The sequence below is a fragment of the Anopheles moucheti genome, chromosome 3 (genome assembly GCF_943734755.1).
Source record: "Anopheles moucheti chromosome 3, idAnoMoucSN_F20_07, whole genome shotgun sequence".
Classification (NCBI taxonomy): Eukaryota; Metazoa; Arthropoda; class Insecta; order Diptera; family Culicidae; genus Anopheles; species Anopheles moucheti.
This window is the reverse complement of record NC_069141.1, coordinates 45,089,858-45,106,671: the sequence shown is the minus strand read 5'-3', so window position 1 is coordinate 45,106,671 and position 16,814 is coordinate 45,089,858. Positions and strand designations below refer to the sequence as shown.

Below are 16,814 nucleotides of genomic sequence, written 5' to 3'. Positions count from 1 at the left end.
TTAATTAAAATCCAAGAATACATTTGCATAAATCTAAATAATATCTTTATAACTATTTGCTCGTCAGTATAAACCAATATCATTCCTATAGGACATCCTACTATCGGACAAAAAACTTGAATGAAAGCAGTTCTGAGTTCTCATTTACCGATCGTGGAAAGTAATTATTTTGGTTAATATATCATTTGATCATACAATAGAAGATCATCTAGGCATTAGAATCCACAAAATTTTGTTTATTTCAATAAACTTCAAGTGTAATATAGACAAATCAAACTATATTAAAGAATATGTAAATAAAATCAGCGCAATTAAACAGCATCCATGAAAAAGTTAGACAATAAATTGTATTTGCGTTTTACGTTTTTAATTGTATTTGTACTTCCTTTGAAAAGTTTATTTTGTATATTATATTTAGCATAACAACCTAACGCAATATTTTAGTACTTAAAAATATATATAACAGGGTACTTTAAGCCACCATAACAGGGTATAGCAAAATTGTGTGTTAAACAAAAAATTGAAAATGTGGAAAAGTTGGTACTGAAGAAGAACATAAGCTGGGACGATTTGGTGGTCCTACTAATTAAAATTGTGTCATCAAATAATTAACGAAATATGCGCAAAACATGTACGATATTATTAGCCAAAAAGCAATGTTTTTGGAATACATTTTTAAACATTGTAGGAGTTAAATACCAACACACAAAACAGTTTTTCTCACATTTCGCCTACCAAAAGAGTTGTTAGAAAATAATCACAACGTAAAATGAAAGATCACTACAGTTTAGTTCAATGTATAGTTTTATTTATTTGTAAATTTGCAAAATAAATATTACAGAAAGGAGGACATAAATAATAAATGTTAAGCTTAAATTAAGTTTTCCATTTTCCTGGAAACTGTATTGGGTCAATTCAACTCTCTCACCTCATTTTGTGTTTCAGACAGTTGGGGAAATTCGTCAAATACATTGAATTTACTTTTGGTTTTGAACGTTAGAACTGTTATGGTTCTTCCGGATGGTAGGGTAATTATCAAAGACTGGTGTCCATGTCCATCGATCATGTCGCCTTTCGTGTAGTACACATCGCTAGAAACGTGAAATTGCATGCAAATTGTTAGAAAGAATAGATCTCGCTTGATTCCTTCTCATGCTTACCCAGTCTGGAAGGAAACGTTCTCTGTTGCATACTGTGAAATGGTATCGATGGCTCTGTTGGCACTATCCAGATACGCACCGAACAGTCCGGAAACCCATTGTTCAACACGTGGCCAAACCATACGCCCAATCGGTGTAAGGATGACTTGCAGTATTGGCACCATAGTGTCGTACCGTAGTAAGGGTTTGGAGTTATCCTGCCGCGGTTCGATTAGCTCCATTGTTGTCGTATCCATTCCAGCGCTATCTTCAGCAGTGTCTGCACCGGTAAAAAAATCCCACAAAGGAAGTCCATTGGTGCAGGGCACAACCAGCAGCAGCACAAAGCTGGCAGCTATTATAATCATATGGCGATGCTGAAATTTACGCACAGTTCGAAATTATGTTTCTATGAATTTTATATGCTACCACGTGTCTGTACCATTTTTCCTAATATTCACTGGAACCTTCACCTGGAATCACTTATTTGTTAATACTTTCACGAGCAGAACACGACTGAAACATAGAAATTGTCACGGTCAACAATTTCCCTTCTTGCATTGCGAAAGACAGGAAAGAGAAAGGTGGAAGAAAAGGGGTTCTGACGGAATGCCATTATGTATCTAGACGGGTTTTACCGGTCATTATGCTGAAAAAAAAATTTCTTCCATAACTTCCGTTGGTGAGGGTGAAACTCATTTGCAAAAGGCGAAGCGAATGGTGTAATCATATGAACAACATATAAATTTTAAAATGTTTTTGATTCATAAAAGCGACAATAATATATTTCTTTCTTTTCGTTTAAAATAAATTTGAGACATGAGGTTGGAATACATTTAGAGTAATCCTACGCATAATACTATTTTTTTTGTTAGCGCCCGTTTCCTATTGTTAATTTTCTAATTGGTGTACAGTTCGGTACGTTTCGCGTAATTTTTGCGGAATTCCCTGTATAATATCGATTTTATTTAGTATTCAGGGTTCGATTTCCTCTTTTCGCGTTATAAGGCATATTGATAATTGATATTTTTACATTTATTTCTATAATTAATGCATTTTTTTATCAAATATCGTGTTTATAAAATTAAAATGTAAGTATTTTTGGGAACATTTGAAATTTGGCAAATTAAATCAATTTCACATACAAAATTACACAAACTGTCAAAATTTTGAGATTCGCGAATCTCGAATTCGTGTAACTCAGGAAATGACTGTAGTTCACAATTAAATATGGTGGTGAAAGCCTCTTTGAGTTTTAAAATAGCAGATACAAGAATATATAATGGAGCTCTGGAAACAGCTCTGGAAAAAGAAAGTTTTTTTTCAGAAAATAGATAGGGATCGAGAGATTAAGATAAACAGAGATGAATGGCCATCCGTTAGTTACTCAATGCAAGTCAATATGATCACTGAGCAAAATATATTGTCAACACTCATACGTTCCTTTGAGAAACAGGCTTTATCCGATGTATGCATTTTATGAGATTATACCATAAAATATAAAAGATTTTCAGTTGAGCTTTCAGTTTTACGTTACACAATCAATTATTCACGTGTATATGGCATTTTTATTGTAATGAGTTTGACATGCCTGCGTAAAATCGTATTGGCACTCGTGAGTGCCCTATCTGCACTGACGAAACGATTGAAAATTTAAACTGATTTTATTCTGTTGTTTGCTCCTCAAAATTCGACGTTGTTTGCATTTTTGGTAAATTTGTTATTTCGTTTTTTGAAATTTGTAAGGAAAAATCGATTCGATGGCGAACAGCAAATAACGCGAAGAACATATAGTTACGTCTGTTTGTAATTATGCTGGTAGCTTTACCACTCAGCAGGTCGAATCGCATAAACGAAGCCCAAACTGTCGTGGGTTATTTGTCACAAATAAGTTTTTTTCGTGGTTTGTAATGTAAACATTTTTTATTTATTTTATTTATACTTCCATGAGTAATGCAAACATCGGTAAAACGTAAAAATGTCGTTGGATCGGAAGAGACTATTGAAATTGGAGGTGTTTGAATTAAAAAGCCGTTATAATGACATTCCACAAAAAAGCAGAACTCGAACGAACGAACCGGAAATCCTCATCTAATATGTTTATTAATCTAAAGTTGATTATCCTAGAGCTCAAACCAATTTTTATTCCAATTTTATTTGCTAAAGAGAGTAAGGTTAAGTTGCGGTTTGATATAGGTGTTTACTATTTCGCTGTAAGTAAACAGACTGTTAAGTTATTAACCAGAATCTCAGTTTTTGGCTTACTCAGTAGTCTTTCGAATCATTCACGGTGTAGAAGTGTAGTTATATTTATCAACATAAATTTACGCATAAAACACAAGTAAAAATGTACTAAACTATTGAATTCTAATACTAACTAATATTACCAAGTCGAAATGAAATTAGAACTTGTATATATTGTGTTATTTTTTGTTAAATTTGATTGGACCTGCAAGAAAAAACTAATTAATTATGAAAGAAAAACAAAACAATGTAAATTACTTTACATTCATATAAATGAAACATATTGTAAGGTAGATTATGGTATTGGCTATGCATCAGGCTATGCAACAGGTTTTTGTTTTATGGAGCGTCAAGTCAACAAGATAAGAAAATAATAGTTTATACAAAAATGTTGTTCAAGTATTAAGAAATAATTATCACAGGTTCTTTTAGGAACTGTCCATCAATATCTCGTGAAACCAATGTGCATAGTACGTGTAACCACTGTGCCGCGTACTTTGGCGCAGTCGCAGAGACTGCCGAAACGCGTTGTTTTCATATTATGGATGCGGCGTTCTTAACTACCCCGCCGTGGCCCTTTTTTTAGTCCACTAAGCAGATTCGATACAATATCGTTCGGGAGAAAATGAAACAAACGAAAGCATACGACACACGAGGGTGTTCTGTCAAATTTCCTTCGCTACGGGGTACACATCGGGGCCATTCAGTCGCAGCACATTAGAAGCGTTTCATTGATGTTGGGGTGCGAATGTGCGGTGGCAACTGTGGCACGGTGATTTGGTGTCTAGGTACCACAATTTCTTCCATTCGTGTGAAATGCAGTGAAATTAGATGTGACCAATGAACGTGTGCTCACTATGAACGTCCTTGTGGGTCGGGGGAAATGATTGAGTTCTAAAATATCCTGTCGTGACCGTACAAGAATTGAGCGACGTTCGCTTTTGGTAGTGTAGTAGTGCAATTCACATTCGTTAGTGATATGCTACCAAAGAAAAGAAGTAATAATGAAAACAGTAACAAAAAATGGGTAAAAAATGAATCGGTATAAGTACTGACAAATTCGCTAAAATTGTAACAACTAGGAAGAAATTTGATTGTTTCTTCGGTATGGTTCCGTTTTACGAAACTGATAAAGTTTCATCTCAGGCATGAACTGTTACGCAGTGTCCAGTTTTCTTCTCGTGTTTCATTCAAAAGTGCTTACATCGTCATATGAAGTTTATGCTGTTAACAATTGTAGCCCCCTCAGCGATACACATTGCCTCAGAAAATGTCATTCGGCTAGAGAATGCTACATGTGAATATCGATTTGTCCGTAAAGCGGATGAAACTCGATTGATTTTTGTTGTTGCTGCTGCTATTTCTTTGTGATGGTCGATGTGCGTAGCTGTGAATTGTTAGCTAGGTCTTTGCAGTGAATTCGGAGCAGCTGTGACGAAAAGCAAGTGCTTTTTAAACTAACTGGTGACCCCATAATAATGTGATGTGATATAAGAAGGAAACCTTTATGAGTGTGCTGTGCTGTGAAATGTTATCCTGTAGTTATTTTTCCTGTAACAAAATGCCTCCCCCCGCTACCAGTGAAGTTATACAAGTGAAAACGAACGTGAAAAGCACCTTATGTTATGCGGAGCGCGTTGGTGAATATATGGTAGAAAGGGAAGCATTAATCGCTACCACGGGCCTGGATGAACAGTGGAAGGAAAATTCATCAATAACGCACTGTCTGACAATACGGAAAACTGAAAAGAAAAACACAGCACGCACACATGCAAACGACCAAACTTCAAACCAAGGGGAGAGAATTTTCGAACATCACGCTTTGCGTGTGTTGGTGATTTATTTTCAAACCTTAATGCCGCCATCGGTGGTCTTTATGTTTTTGGGTTGTCTGTTTTCTACTTGTCCTCATTTTACCCGTGTTACAGGGAATGTTGCGATACATGCAATGTTTCGGACAATACTTTGATACAGAAATGTTAATACGGCTTTGTGAAGGAAGTTTTATTAGATGCTTGAATATACCAGAAATTCGCATGCTTTGCAAAACAAAGGAGTTAAAAGTCCATACGAGCTTATTGCTTTTCACTATACGTTAAGAACGTGTTATTGTAAACTCTTTCATGAAACTCTTGATGTAATGGATTATAACGGTTGTATGTAATAAATAATGCTGATAAAATTGCAGTTTACATTTTGTTCGTTAAAAATTAAATGCTAAATGCTCAATGCACAGTTGCGTTTTCAAGCTTGGAACTATCAAGTGCTCAGGCTATCAGGCTTAGTTAAAGATCAAAGTTTAATCTATTTGCGATCAACTAAAGTGATGTAGTTTCACTCTTAACTGCCAGAGGTTGAAGCTGTTTATGAACATTTTGTCGACGGGAGCTCCAACATGTTGGCTATTTATAATGCCACTTTTTCCCAGCACCTAACGCCAAGTTAATTTCTATGTAGAAAATTCTTTCCGGTCCCTTTTTTATTATCCTTCTATCCTGGGTATGGTAAATGTTTGGCAAAACCAGTACGTGTCACCTTGATTTGTCAATATTTGATCTTTTATCTGATACTATTCCGACTGCTCCTGGCGATGTGTGAGCTAAGAAGTGTGCTAAATATGTGATGATGGGAGAAAGTCTTTTTTTACTTGATCATATTTGATGTAAATACTTTTGCAATTTTGTTAATCAACTTGTGTTGCGAACGAAGAATGAAATCAATGCTCGCATAATACACCATAATGATAAAGTACAATGTCATCAGTATTAACGAATCATTCGCTGACCGCGAACCAAAGTGTGTACAATAAATAAATCCACGTCGGCTGAATCTAGCCCCAGTGTGTCGGCTCACTTACAGGTCCGAGGTCAGCAAGATGGACAAATTCAGCTGACTCTTTCTTTCGACAAACAGACGGTCTGGCAAAACATTTCCTACCTTTCGTAGGATGCCGAGAAAACTGATCGGTGGTCGGACACTGATGAGGTGCTATATTTAGAGCAGCTTCATGTTTATATGGTATAAAAATAAAATGTGTTCTTTCATACGTGATCTTCTTTCGCAATATACACGCTATGATATGTTGGACCTTTGAAATTTAATGGTACACATCCTTCATCCTGTACCATCGCACCATTCTATCAGTTGTTAGGTAGATTAGTGAGCAGTTACTAAGCGTACGACTACACGCGATATATTAATTTAGGTTAGAAATATTCTGGGAAACTCTGGGATATTATTGAAAATTGTATGATGTTTGATGTTTGTGCTGAAGATTGTTCAAAATTATTTTATATTCATGATTATTTCTTATAAAATACCATTCCTATCCAAGATAAACTCTTCAAAGTTGTGGGTAACATATCGGTGTTTTATACGATGTTGAATCATAGATGTTGAATCTTAAATAAAGTTACCAAATTATTGTACGATAATTATATTTATGTTTAATCTTCAACAGTGGTGTAACAGAATTCAGCGACATGACTTTGTATGAATAAACAACCAGTGAATAAAGAATCGTTAACGTGCGTGTCTGTGTTTGAAATAAGCCAACTTAAAATACAGTGATTTATTTGCTTGTGTAGTGTATTCGTGTACATACTTAATATCTGTAGAGTAGGTTCTGTACATAATGACTGCAATTGCCATGGCGTCGGACGGAAGCTATGATCCCGGTAAGAGCATTATGAAAAAGCGAAGTCAAATTTCAGTTATGTTACAATCACAACTCATGCTAATTCATAACACTTTATAAATTGATTTTTTTAGTTAGAAATAGTATGTTTTACATATTACACCATTACATCAAGCATTATATTTGCTTGGTTGGATATGAATGAATGAATAGCATTGATAAACTGCTCATGCAGTGCAGGCAAATCCATAACAAACGCACGTATAATACATTTAAAAGAATTCCGCTTGAAAAATTACGTTAACACAATGAATGATTTCAGGATAATTAATTTTACTGGACAACAATTTATTTTTATGGAATTTTACATATCCAAAGATAAACAATATGTTTTTTGATATTGAAAATTTTATTTTTATTACATCTTGTCATGTATGCATATATTCTCTCTCACTGTTTATTGTGACAAATTATTCACAAGAAGTTCTATAGTTTATTTATTTCAAGAAATGATTTGTATATTTATTTTACCTCACTCTCGCTAAGATCGACATTTTGATTGGCTTACTTATAATATTTACATAACTGGACTTTTACGTCTCAACGGTTTTTTTTAAATGAAATGAAAAAATGAAATGAATGAAAGGAATAAACATTACTTTTCATGTGCGCTATTTAGTTCACATTGATCATAATTCAACACAATATCAACAATGTTATCCACGCACACCGTCACATAAAGGTATATCGTTGTTTTTGTAAATAATGTTTGATTTGTTTCTTCTTACTGCAGTGATATCTAAGTTGATTACATCGCTTAAAGAAGCCGAAAGCTTGACCGACGAGAAAGATCTGGGATTTTTGCAAAATTTACTCCAGTCGAAGGAACTAAACGCACTTGTGAATGTACATAGCAAGGTGGCCAAAATTAACAAGGACGACCGGATAGCGCCACTGCTGTCTGCTTCAGTTCAGGTTAGTGGTACATTTGCTTTAGCTTATGCGCTAAGTCCATGTTTTATATTAATAAGATGGGTTTATTTTGATTATTGTACTACTATATTTCACTATTTTCTTTTCACCATTCGTAAATCATAGATTCTGATGGAAGTTTTGGAACTGCTAGCACCAAGATGTCATATTTCTCCATTATGTAAAGAGGTTTTCCACCTACTACAAACACCGCATTTGCAGGTAAGTTTTATGGAAACATGGAATAGTATTAATTTGCTTTGTTAATACACGATACATATACAAATTGGTTTTTCATTTCGTTATAAGTAACACATCTAGTGGCTGTTCATATCTTACCCCAAATTCTATTTAGAAATTCTTTACGACAAAAATCGATATAAAATCTATGAATTGAATGAAGTGAATTTATGAAATGAATCATAATTGGGTATTAGATCTTTTCTTCTTACATATTAGGTTCATATTCAATTCTACGTACGATAGGCACGATCCATTCAAGATGTGAACCATGACTAAATGTGCTGTTGGTTAGTGGATAACCGATTAAGTAATCTAATTGACGATTACCTAATTTAACAGCAAACCTTGATTTTGCCTGAAAAAAAAAACAACTTTATTGCCATACACACTCCTTTTTGTTGAGCAATATATGCTGAGATAACTACATCCGTTCACGAACACTGAAAGTTGCATATTTTACAATTTTATTTCTAATTTTAAGTGTGATCGTCCTTTAGACGGTACTGAAGGCCAACCATTTAAATCAGTTTAGGGTTTCCGCTGACATCACGCGATTTGTGTGCAGTTGCGGTTGGGGGGGATACTTCCATTAAACTTGTCTAGATAATAAATGACACTCAATCGATTGGCGTAATATACATCCGGGCCCAATTTATTACTGAGCTAAGCAGTAGAAAGCTTTAGGATAGCTTATGCAACTCATTTATGTAGTTGTGAATCCGTTTGTTTGATCGAGCGAATGGAATCATCCCCGTTTCTTTTATTCATATCAAATTGGTTCAATGGTCCACAACCAGATTGATCGTCAGTATCTTTTGTGCTTGAATTAAAGATGTTCGCTGATTGCAATTTGTGTCTCGTATGACATATAACTTACATTGCGCAACGAAGTATGTTGTAACAGATTACGATTATACGACTAATGAAATGTATATTCGGAAATGGAAATTATGTTGTTCAATATCTCAGGCTTCAATACGTGTTCAATATTGATCCAGTTATCATATCAATTGTTTCAAGTTTTTCAAGCTTCGAGTATTTAAATCATATCAAATATTCTTTTATTATCATTTCTTAAAGAGTATTCTTTTTGCACACGATGCAATCGCGCAAAAAGACTTCTATCCACATCTTCCTGATATCCCAGTGGAGGTTGATGAAGACGAAGAAACCATCAAAATCGTACAACTTGTAAAAAGTAACGAGCCCCTGGTAAGTGAATTTATATGAAATGCTGAAATTGTTGTTGAAATGTATCAAATAGTAAACACATTTCATGTTATTGGTACAAATATTATGAGTATATTTTATATTTGTAAGAATATTGCTTTATTTGTAGTAATACTTATAGCTATATAAATTGATTGTCTTATATAAATAGGTGCAAAATTACAGTTACATAGTCAAATGTGTGCGCTACATGTAATTACTACTAATGCGAACGCTTCGTTAATATAGAAATTCAGTATCAACGCTACGTATGTGTTTGCTTGTAATTATGCATTTTTACGGAAAAAGCAAATACCTTCTAAAAATAAACGGAAAAAGCAAATATTCCGTAATAAGTTGCACACTGCATCGCTGAAACAATTGTTTCTTGAAGCATTTAAATCAACCTTTACCCTTTCTAAGTAAGCGCACAAGTCATACTCAACAACAATGTCACCTCACACTTGTCCTTGGTTGTAAAATGAGGAGACATTCATTGAAACCATAGACTACAGCCTGTTTCTTATTCCTGCTGATGAGATAGTGGCTGACTTAGCCTAGAGACACCTGGACGGATGATGTTTGCCCATTTTACCATGGCCAGGGTTTGCTCATCAACATTCGCTTGAAGTGGCGGAAAAACAGAAGCATGTGCTTCTTGCATTTATCTTCATTTTAAGCTATGCCCATTGTAAGCCATACAATCAGCTTCCATTTGTGTTTGACTGCAAAGATTTGCTACTCGTAGCAGCAGAAGCAAGCTTTGTTACAATCGCTTTCTTCATGTAAGGAGCTCTGTGAAACAGAAAATTATATATTTTTACTAGGAATACTTCCTTACACAACTTTAAAACGCATTTAGAGAAATTATGGCTGCTCCTAATGTTTACAACTTTTTTAACATGTTTTTTGACGTTTCGAATTTTTCGTTAATATGTAATTTATCTGTTATTTTTGCTATATTTTTTTATTGTATAAGTAATTGCGATATACATACAGTTCATAGCACACACATTTGCAATAAATGTATTTATACATTATACATTATACATTTAATATACATTTTATGTATACTTTCCAAGCTCCAATTTGTGTGTGTTTTTTCACCATTATGTGTTAGACTTATTAAAATATTTAGATTATAGCATTCAATGTTGGTAGAAGCATGTTATTTCATAATTATACGATAGATGTATTGTACATATCCCAAGTTCCAAATCGCTTTCATGCTAAGACACGCCATAATACACTATAATTAGTTTTGTTATACCAAAAATTCATACATTTATCATACCTCCATCGATACAGTATAACACCTGTACGTATATGTGTCTTTACAATCGCATTACCTAATGGCAATTAACTAGTATGGTTTAGTTTGCTTTGTAGCGCAAATAATAACTAAAATTGTGTTATTAAGTCAGTGTAATCGGTATTTATCACAAACATTCGTTGGCACCGTCTCGATTATTAAAATGAATCTAATGCTTATGAAACTACTACGGTCGGCAGCCCTCTGTTTTATGCGTTTTCAATGATTTATTCGTAACAATGACAGGCTTTCTTCCGCATCCTCGCAGCGGTTGTATGTCAATTGTTAGTCATCTTTCGGTTTTTTAACAATCTCATACATCTTCAATTTTATGACCGAACCGCATTTCACACAGTAGTAATAATTTGTAAATGAGTACATCAAATTTCTATACAAAATATTATTCGCAACTCATTTTTCACTGCATTCAGTGTGCTGGAGCACAAAGTGCGGAACCAATCGTTGTAAGTATTTGTTGTTATTTTTAAGTTTTCGATTATAGGTTTCGTCACCTTTGGAGGAAGTTTAAATTGTATCTATGGTTTTATTTTTCTTAAAGTGGATTGGGGATCGCACGGGTTTGCTGAGGCGATTGAACTTTGGTTTGACTATTCGTTAATGTTGAGTTGCTGAAATGTGTTTCCGTTTCTTTTCAACTAATAATTTGCGATGGAGGTAACCGATAAAGTATTGTTTGACCGTAATAATAAAGACAATAATTTTGCCAATAGATGAATAAACAATTTTTACTATACTATTTGCTCTGCTAGTTTATTTTAACATCGTTTAGCTTCTTGGCAATAAGTTTTCTTATATGCTAAACTACTTTTACCATGCGTTCGATTCGGTTGTACGAACTCTTTTTAGAGAAATCGGCTGATTTGTGATAGTTTGATTTATAATAACACTTTACGATATTCCCAACGATGCTGTTTATTTCAGGGTGCTACCATTAAAACAGATGAGGAAACGGGCAAAATTATTATCGCACGAATCATGCACGGTGGGGCAGCTGATCGTTCCGGCCTTATTCACGTTGGCGATGAGGTGATTGAAGTAAATAATATTAACGTTGAGGGCAAAACACCAAGCGATGTTCTATCGATTCTGGTGAGTATGAAGAATCGTTCAGGTGTACATTCAGGTATAAATCATTCAAAATCTCTCACCAGCAAAACTCGGAAGGAACAATAACGTTCAAGCTAGTTCCTTCAGATGGGAAGCTGGATCAACGTGAAAGTAAGGTGCGTGTAAGAGCTTACTTCGACTACGAGCCAGAAAACGATCCCTATATCCCTTGCAAAGAGGCCGGACTAGGGTTCCAAAAGGGTGACATTCTTCATATTGTATCCCAGGTGAGTACGAGTTGAAAAGGGTTAAGTAGTAGGTACTGTTGACAAATTTACAAAAAAGCTGAAATTAATAACAATAAATTATTACCATTTCGACAGGACGATTCCTACTGGTGGCAAGCACGTAAAGAAGGCGAAAAAACCACCCGGGCCGGATTGATACCAAGCCGGGCACTGCAGGAGCGTCGCATACTGCACGAAAGAACACAGAAGGAACCAAATGGTGATGCAAAAAGTGAGCAAACAGTAGAATAAGCGTCGAAACACAAAGAAATGCATGTGCGCAAGATTTGCAGCGTTGTAACAACACCTGTTTGTAACATTCATTATACTCAAAATTGTCATTTCATTGCTCTTGTTTCCCTTCATTGCAATATCATACATTATTGCTCGTTTGTGCCCGTCATCCCGCATTGCTACAACTGCTCATCCCATCTTCTTCTACCTTGCATCTGTGTTACCACCTCAAGAAGGTTCATGTGCCTCCATCTGCTCTACTCCACCCGGTTCACCAAACCCAAACCATCCATGTGGTGGGCCAAAGACTAAAAAGATTATGTACGATACAGCTGAGAACGATGACTTTGATCGGGAGATGATCGCCACCTATGAGGAGGTGGCAAAGCTATACCCGCGTCCAGGTGTCTTTCGTCCAATCATCTTAATCGGTGCGCCCGGTGTTGGACGAAACGAGCTGAAGCGTCGGCTGGTGGCAAGAGATCCGGAAAAATACAAAAGCCCAGTTCCATGTGAGTTGTATGCGCGATAGCTTAAGCCACAGTATATTGATACCGAACGCAATCCTTCATTTGCAGATACGACGCGCCCTATGCGTCCCGGAGAAGTCGCCGGCAGGGAGTATCTGTTTGTGACGCGCGAAAAGATGGAAGCCGACATTGCCGCTGGGAAGTTTGTTGAACACGGCGAATATAAAGGCCATCTTTACGGTACAGCGGCCGAAAGTGTAAAAACCATCGTGAACGCTGGATGCGTGTGTGTTATTGGACCACACTATCAGGCCCTAAAGTCCTTAAGGACGGCGCAGCTCAAGCCGTACATTGTACACATCAGACCACCGGCGTACGAGGAGTTGAAAAAATCTCGCACGAAAGCACGTGCACGCTCAACGTTTGATGAAAACAATTCAAGAGGATTTACGGTAAGCTTGAGAAACAGTGGTACCTTACCAGGATCGTAAAAAAATCTATGTTATACTTACTACTGTAATGATGTTTTTTTTTTTTTTGTAGGATGAAGAGTTCATGGAAATGATCAAATCGGATGAACGCATAAACTTTCTGTACGGACACTTCTGTGACGATGAGATCGTGAATGATGACCTATCGGAGGCGTTCGAGAAGTTGGTCAACTTTGCCAACAAATGTGAATCCGAGCCGCTTTGGGCCCCAGCCAGCTGGGTGCAGTAGAAAAGTTTCATTTCGATCGATTGAGCTCGAAGCTGTGAATCGGAATTTGTTGGAAGTTGTTAAATTTCAATTGCATTATGCGTACTACATGGTAAATTGTCCCCATTGCCTGAATTGAACCCGTTATTCATGTTGTTGGATTGATTAGACTATTTCGGTTGCAAAATATGTGTATCACTTTACGAATGATACATTTGTTATTAGTTGTATGATTTTATTTATCATTTACAATATCTCAATAAACTGTCATTGGTCAACTTTATGTAAACTATTATTATTTGAACATGTGCTGCAGTTTTGATGCTTCATGCTGCTTGTCTTGAAATGAGAATGAATGAAAAAAGCTTGTACGTTATTCTAAGGTGCTTTATCAAGAGATAGTTGTGCAAACAAACCCCACACAAAGCGTGGGGTTATTAGAGGATTGATCAACTCGGAACAACACTCAACACATAACGTGGCATCGCACCTCAACGCTCGTTGGTAACAAATATAATAAGAACGATTAAATCAAGAATTAATGATGTAACGTCAGGAATTGTTTTACATTGTGCATAATTATATACTAGAGGACATTCGTTGTTTGCACGACGAGCGTATTACTACATAGATGCGAGGCGCGTTACATTCATGTTCAATTCTTTCAGTTTTTTTATTCACCAACGATGAAAGACGGCAATGACACACAGGATAGGCCAGAGAGACACAACTGAAAGAGCTTATTTAACCTATTTGACTTCTCTATACGTTTTTGCATGTTGTTTGTAGGAATTTAATTAAAGCAAATCCACTGCCCAAAAAGAAAGGGCATTTGTGCGCGAGAGTTAAGCTATGAAATGAAGGAGAAGAAAACATAACAGTCCCATGTTTTTATACACGTTGAAGAGATAAATGATAGAGGGAGGTAACACAAAACAGACACACGTTAGCTAGATGGTTAGGTTCATGAAAACGTGAACCAATTGTGGTGTTAGAATTTAGAAAACTTTGATTGATGATTAAAACCATCGCACATATTTTCGTTTGTGAATTAGTGTGAAAGTGAATTAGAACTAACTGCAAAGAGTTTCGATGAATTAAATGACACAAATTGTTTATTTATCTGCTTTATTTTTATTTCAAGTTTATGATTTATGTGCAAAAGATCTTCAAGTATAACAATTAATGCCACTACCAATGCGCCATAAGCAACTTCCGTACCTATGAAAGAACAAAATTAATACCCCCCAAAATCCCCGCAAAGAGGATGCTTTTGAGAAAGCAACGCGTGCAACAAAATAACACCCGAACAAACCAGTTCGGACTCGGATTTTCGCCTAATACACCTTCTAATCGACAAACAAAACAAAAAAAAATTGAATAGTAACAAAGCTAACAGTTCAACCGTTTCTAGTTGCGATATAGATATATTTAATGCAGCATTTAACAAAATTCATAACAAAGTCCGTATTTTCCGACCCGTTTTATAAAACAAACTCCTTAAACAAAGAGGATAGAATTGAAATGTAGGACACTGTATGTTCTTATAGCCTTGCTGTATTAAAAACCATTGCCAACCATTACTACTTTTCACTCAAAGAACAATAGACTACAAAATATAGTTTGTCAACATGGTAATGCCGAGGGAGAGAATACAGGCATAAGTACATAAGTCTTTCGGTAGTGTTAAAGTAGTAAGTCACATAAATCATGTGTTTCAACATTGTACAGTGAGTTAGTCAAAACCAAAAATCAAGCATAAAAAACGCAAATGTAAGCAAGCAAAAGGTCAGGCCAGAAGCCAAGCCCCCTCCCCCATAAACACACAGTTAAATTTTTGATCGCTAATAATTGCCAACTTCTTTCCAAGTTTCAATAATACAAAAAGAGATGTGTCCAAGTTCGCAACGTAATATTCTAAAGCTGTATCTAATGTATCATCCGCATTATACGCTACCTGTCTTACCCAGGTTCAACAATTAACATTTATAACTGCTACGCTAAATGAAAAACACTTGGTGTATGGTGCAAACATGGGCTTGTGGGCTATATTATTACTGCATCCATTTAATTTAAATGCAAACCAGCAGGATTACTGAGAGAATGTGTATGTGTGTGTACATGTGAAATGTGAACAATCGGGACAATATGCAGAAACAATTTGTGTCACTAAAGGTGTATCGAAAGGTATGGGTACGCTAAGATTGAATGCTGTATTTTTATTCCAATGTATAATTCAAACCGTTGATGATTCGTCCTAAGACCAGAACTATCTCACAGTATCGCTTACATAGAGGAATGAAGTTACTATCCTAACTAGAGTTGTCGAGGATGTAGAAGGGTAAAAATTGCATATAAAGTGTCACTCGTAAAACATCAAAAGAGCACTCTGAAAAAATTATATTCCCGGATGTTTTCCGGAACCGGATGCCAGATAACGAACAGACAAACTGGAACCACCTATAGAACTTTTGTGGCAAATTATGTATTCACCAATCGACAGCGTATGTGAGCATGTTGTTTTTCGTGGAATGATCGTACAAAACAAATCGTCACGTTAGTTTCTAGCACACTATTAATTCATTAAAACAGTTAGATCTTCCCCAATGTGTTGCTGTGCTAATGACAGAAATCCTACCAGCCAAAGACAAAAACGTGAAACCAAGTTGTGTAGCTTAATGGGTGTTGCATGACAGGAGCAAAGACAAACAGAAACAAACATGCTAACATTCGGCAAACGTCATAAACATACATAACAAGTGTAAAAAAACGACAAAAACGCGCTAAAATTGGTCAAAACAGTATGTTTAAGTGTATGGTACACTAAATACATGCAAACACTCAAAAGACACGTAACGGTGAAAACGAAGTGATGTTGTTTGTTGATTAGTTTTAGATACGATACAAACCAAGCCAATCATATAGTACGGATAAGGGCAACAAAGCGATGCAACAAAAATGTCACCCCCATTGTGTACACACTCTCAACAGCAAGCACGTAAAGATGCATTGAAGAAAGGGCATATTAAATACAAAACAAAACCTTCGGTAATTGAAAATGATTCTTTATTGATGCAGGCGTTTTGTTTTATTTTGTTGTTCCCCGAAATAGCTTTGTGAATTGGTTTCATTTTGCTACTGTGCACTAGAATTGAGCGTACCAAGAACCAACCTCGATGCAACAATCAAAATTTGGTTCAAAAGGTGTAATTTCTTAGGTGCTACTTTCAAAAGAACCTAAAATGTTTTGTTCTCAACCTTGGCGCTTAATCCTTCATGTCTAGGTTACCTTAACTTTCA

At 35.8% G+C, this 16,814-nt stretch overlaps 2 protein-coding genes across 6 annotated transcripts; one reads left to right on the top strand and one right to left on the bottom strand.

Moving 5' to 3' along the window:
• Window positions 1-910: 910 nt before the first annotated feature.
• On the bottom strand, window positions 911-1,507 carry LOC128302746 (uncharacterized). Its single transcript, XM_053039605.1, has 2 exons — window positions 1,161-1,507; window positions 911-1,091 (listed from the first exon to the last, which is right to left on the bottom strand). The coding sequence occupies exons 1-2, from the start codon at window positions 1,505-1,507 to the stop codon at window positions 911-913; spliced, it is 528 nt and encodes a 175-aa protein (XP_052895565.1).
• Window positions 1,508-4,077: 2,570 nt separating this feature from the next.
• Window positions 4,078-16,558, top strand: LOC128302341 (MAGUK p55 subfamily member 7). Of its 5 annotated transcripts, XM_053039144.1 has the most exons (12): window positions 4,078-4,171; window positions 6,844-7,060; window positions 7,814-7,995; window positions 8,119-8,214; window positions 9,316-9,447; window positions 11,188-11,220; window positions 11,699-11,866; window positions 11,929-12,111; window positions 12,208-12,343; window positions 12,579-12,857; window positions 12,924-13,267; window positions 13,359-16,558. In XM_053039144.1, the coding sequence occupies exons 2-12, from the start codon at window positions 7,018-7,020 to the stop codon at window positions 13,533-13,535; spliced, it is 1,773 nt and encodes a 590-aa protein (XP_052895104.1). In that variant the 5' UTR covers window positions 4,078-4,171; window positions 6,844-7,017; the 3' UTR covers window positions 13,536-16,558. The 5 variants fall into 5 exon arrangements, with proteins under 5 accessions (XP_052895104.1, XP_052895105.1, XP_052895103.1 ...); XM_053039145.1 differs by lacking the exon at window positions 11,188-11,220 and having other exon boundaries at window positions 12,678-12,857; XM_053039143.1 differs by lacking the exon at window positions 11,188-11,220 and having other exon boundaries at window positions 12,582-12,857.
• Window positions 16,559-16,814: the final 256 nt, after the last annotated feature.

Bases quoted from the DNA above. Each gene is read 5' to 3' on its own strand.
- LOC128302746 (XM_053039605.1), bottom strand. From the start codon at position 1,507: ATGATTATAATAGCTGCCAGCTTTGTGCTGCTGCTGGTTGTGCCCTGC. The intron at 1,092-1,160 runs GTAAGCATGAGA...TCACGTTTCTAG, and splicing joins AACGTTTCCTTCCAGACTGG to CGATGTGTACTACACGAAAG.
- LOC128302341 (XM_053039144.1), top strand. From the start codon at position 7,018: ATGACTGCAATTGCCATGGCGTCGGACGGAAGCTATGATCCCG. The intron at 7,061-7,813 runs GTAAGAGCATTA...TTCTTACTGCAG, and splicing joins GGACGGAAGCTATGATCCCG to TGATATCTAAGTTGATTACA. The intron at 8,215-9,315 runs GTAAGTTTTATG...CATTTCTTAAAG, and splicing joins TACAAACACCGCATTTGCAG to AGTATTCTTTTTGCACACGA.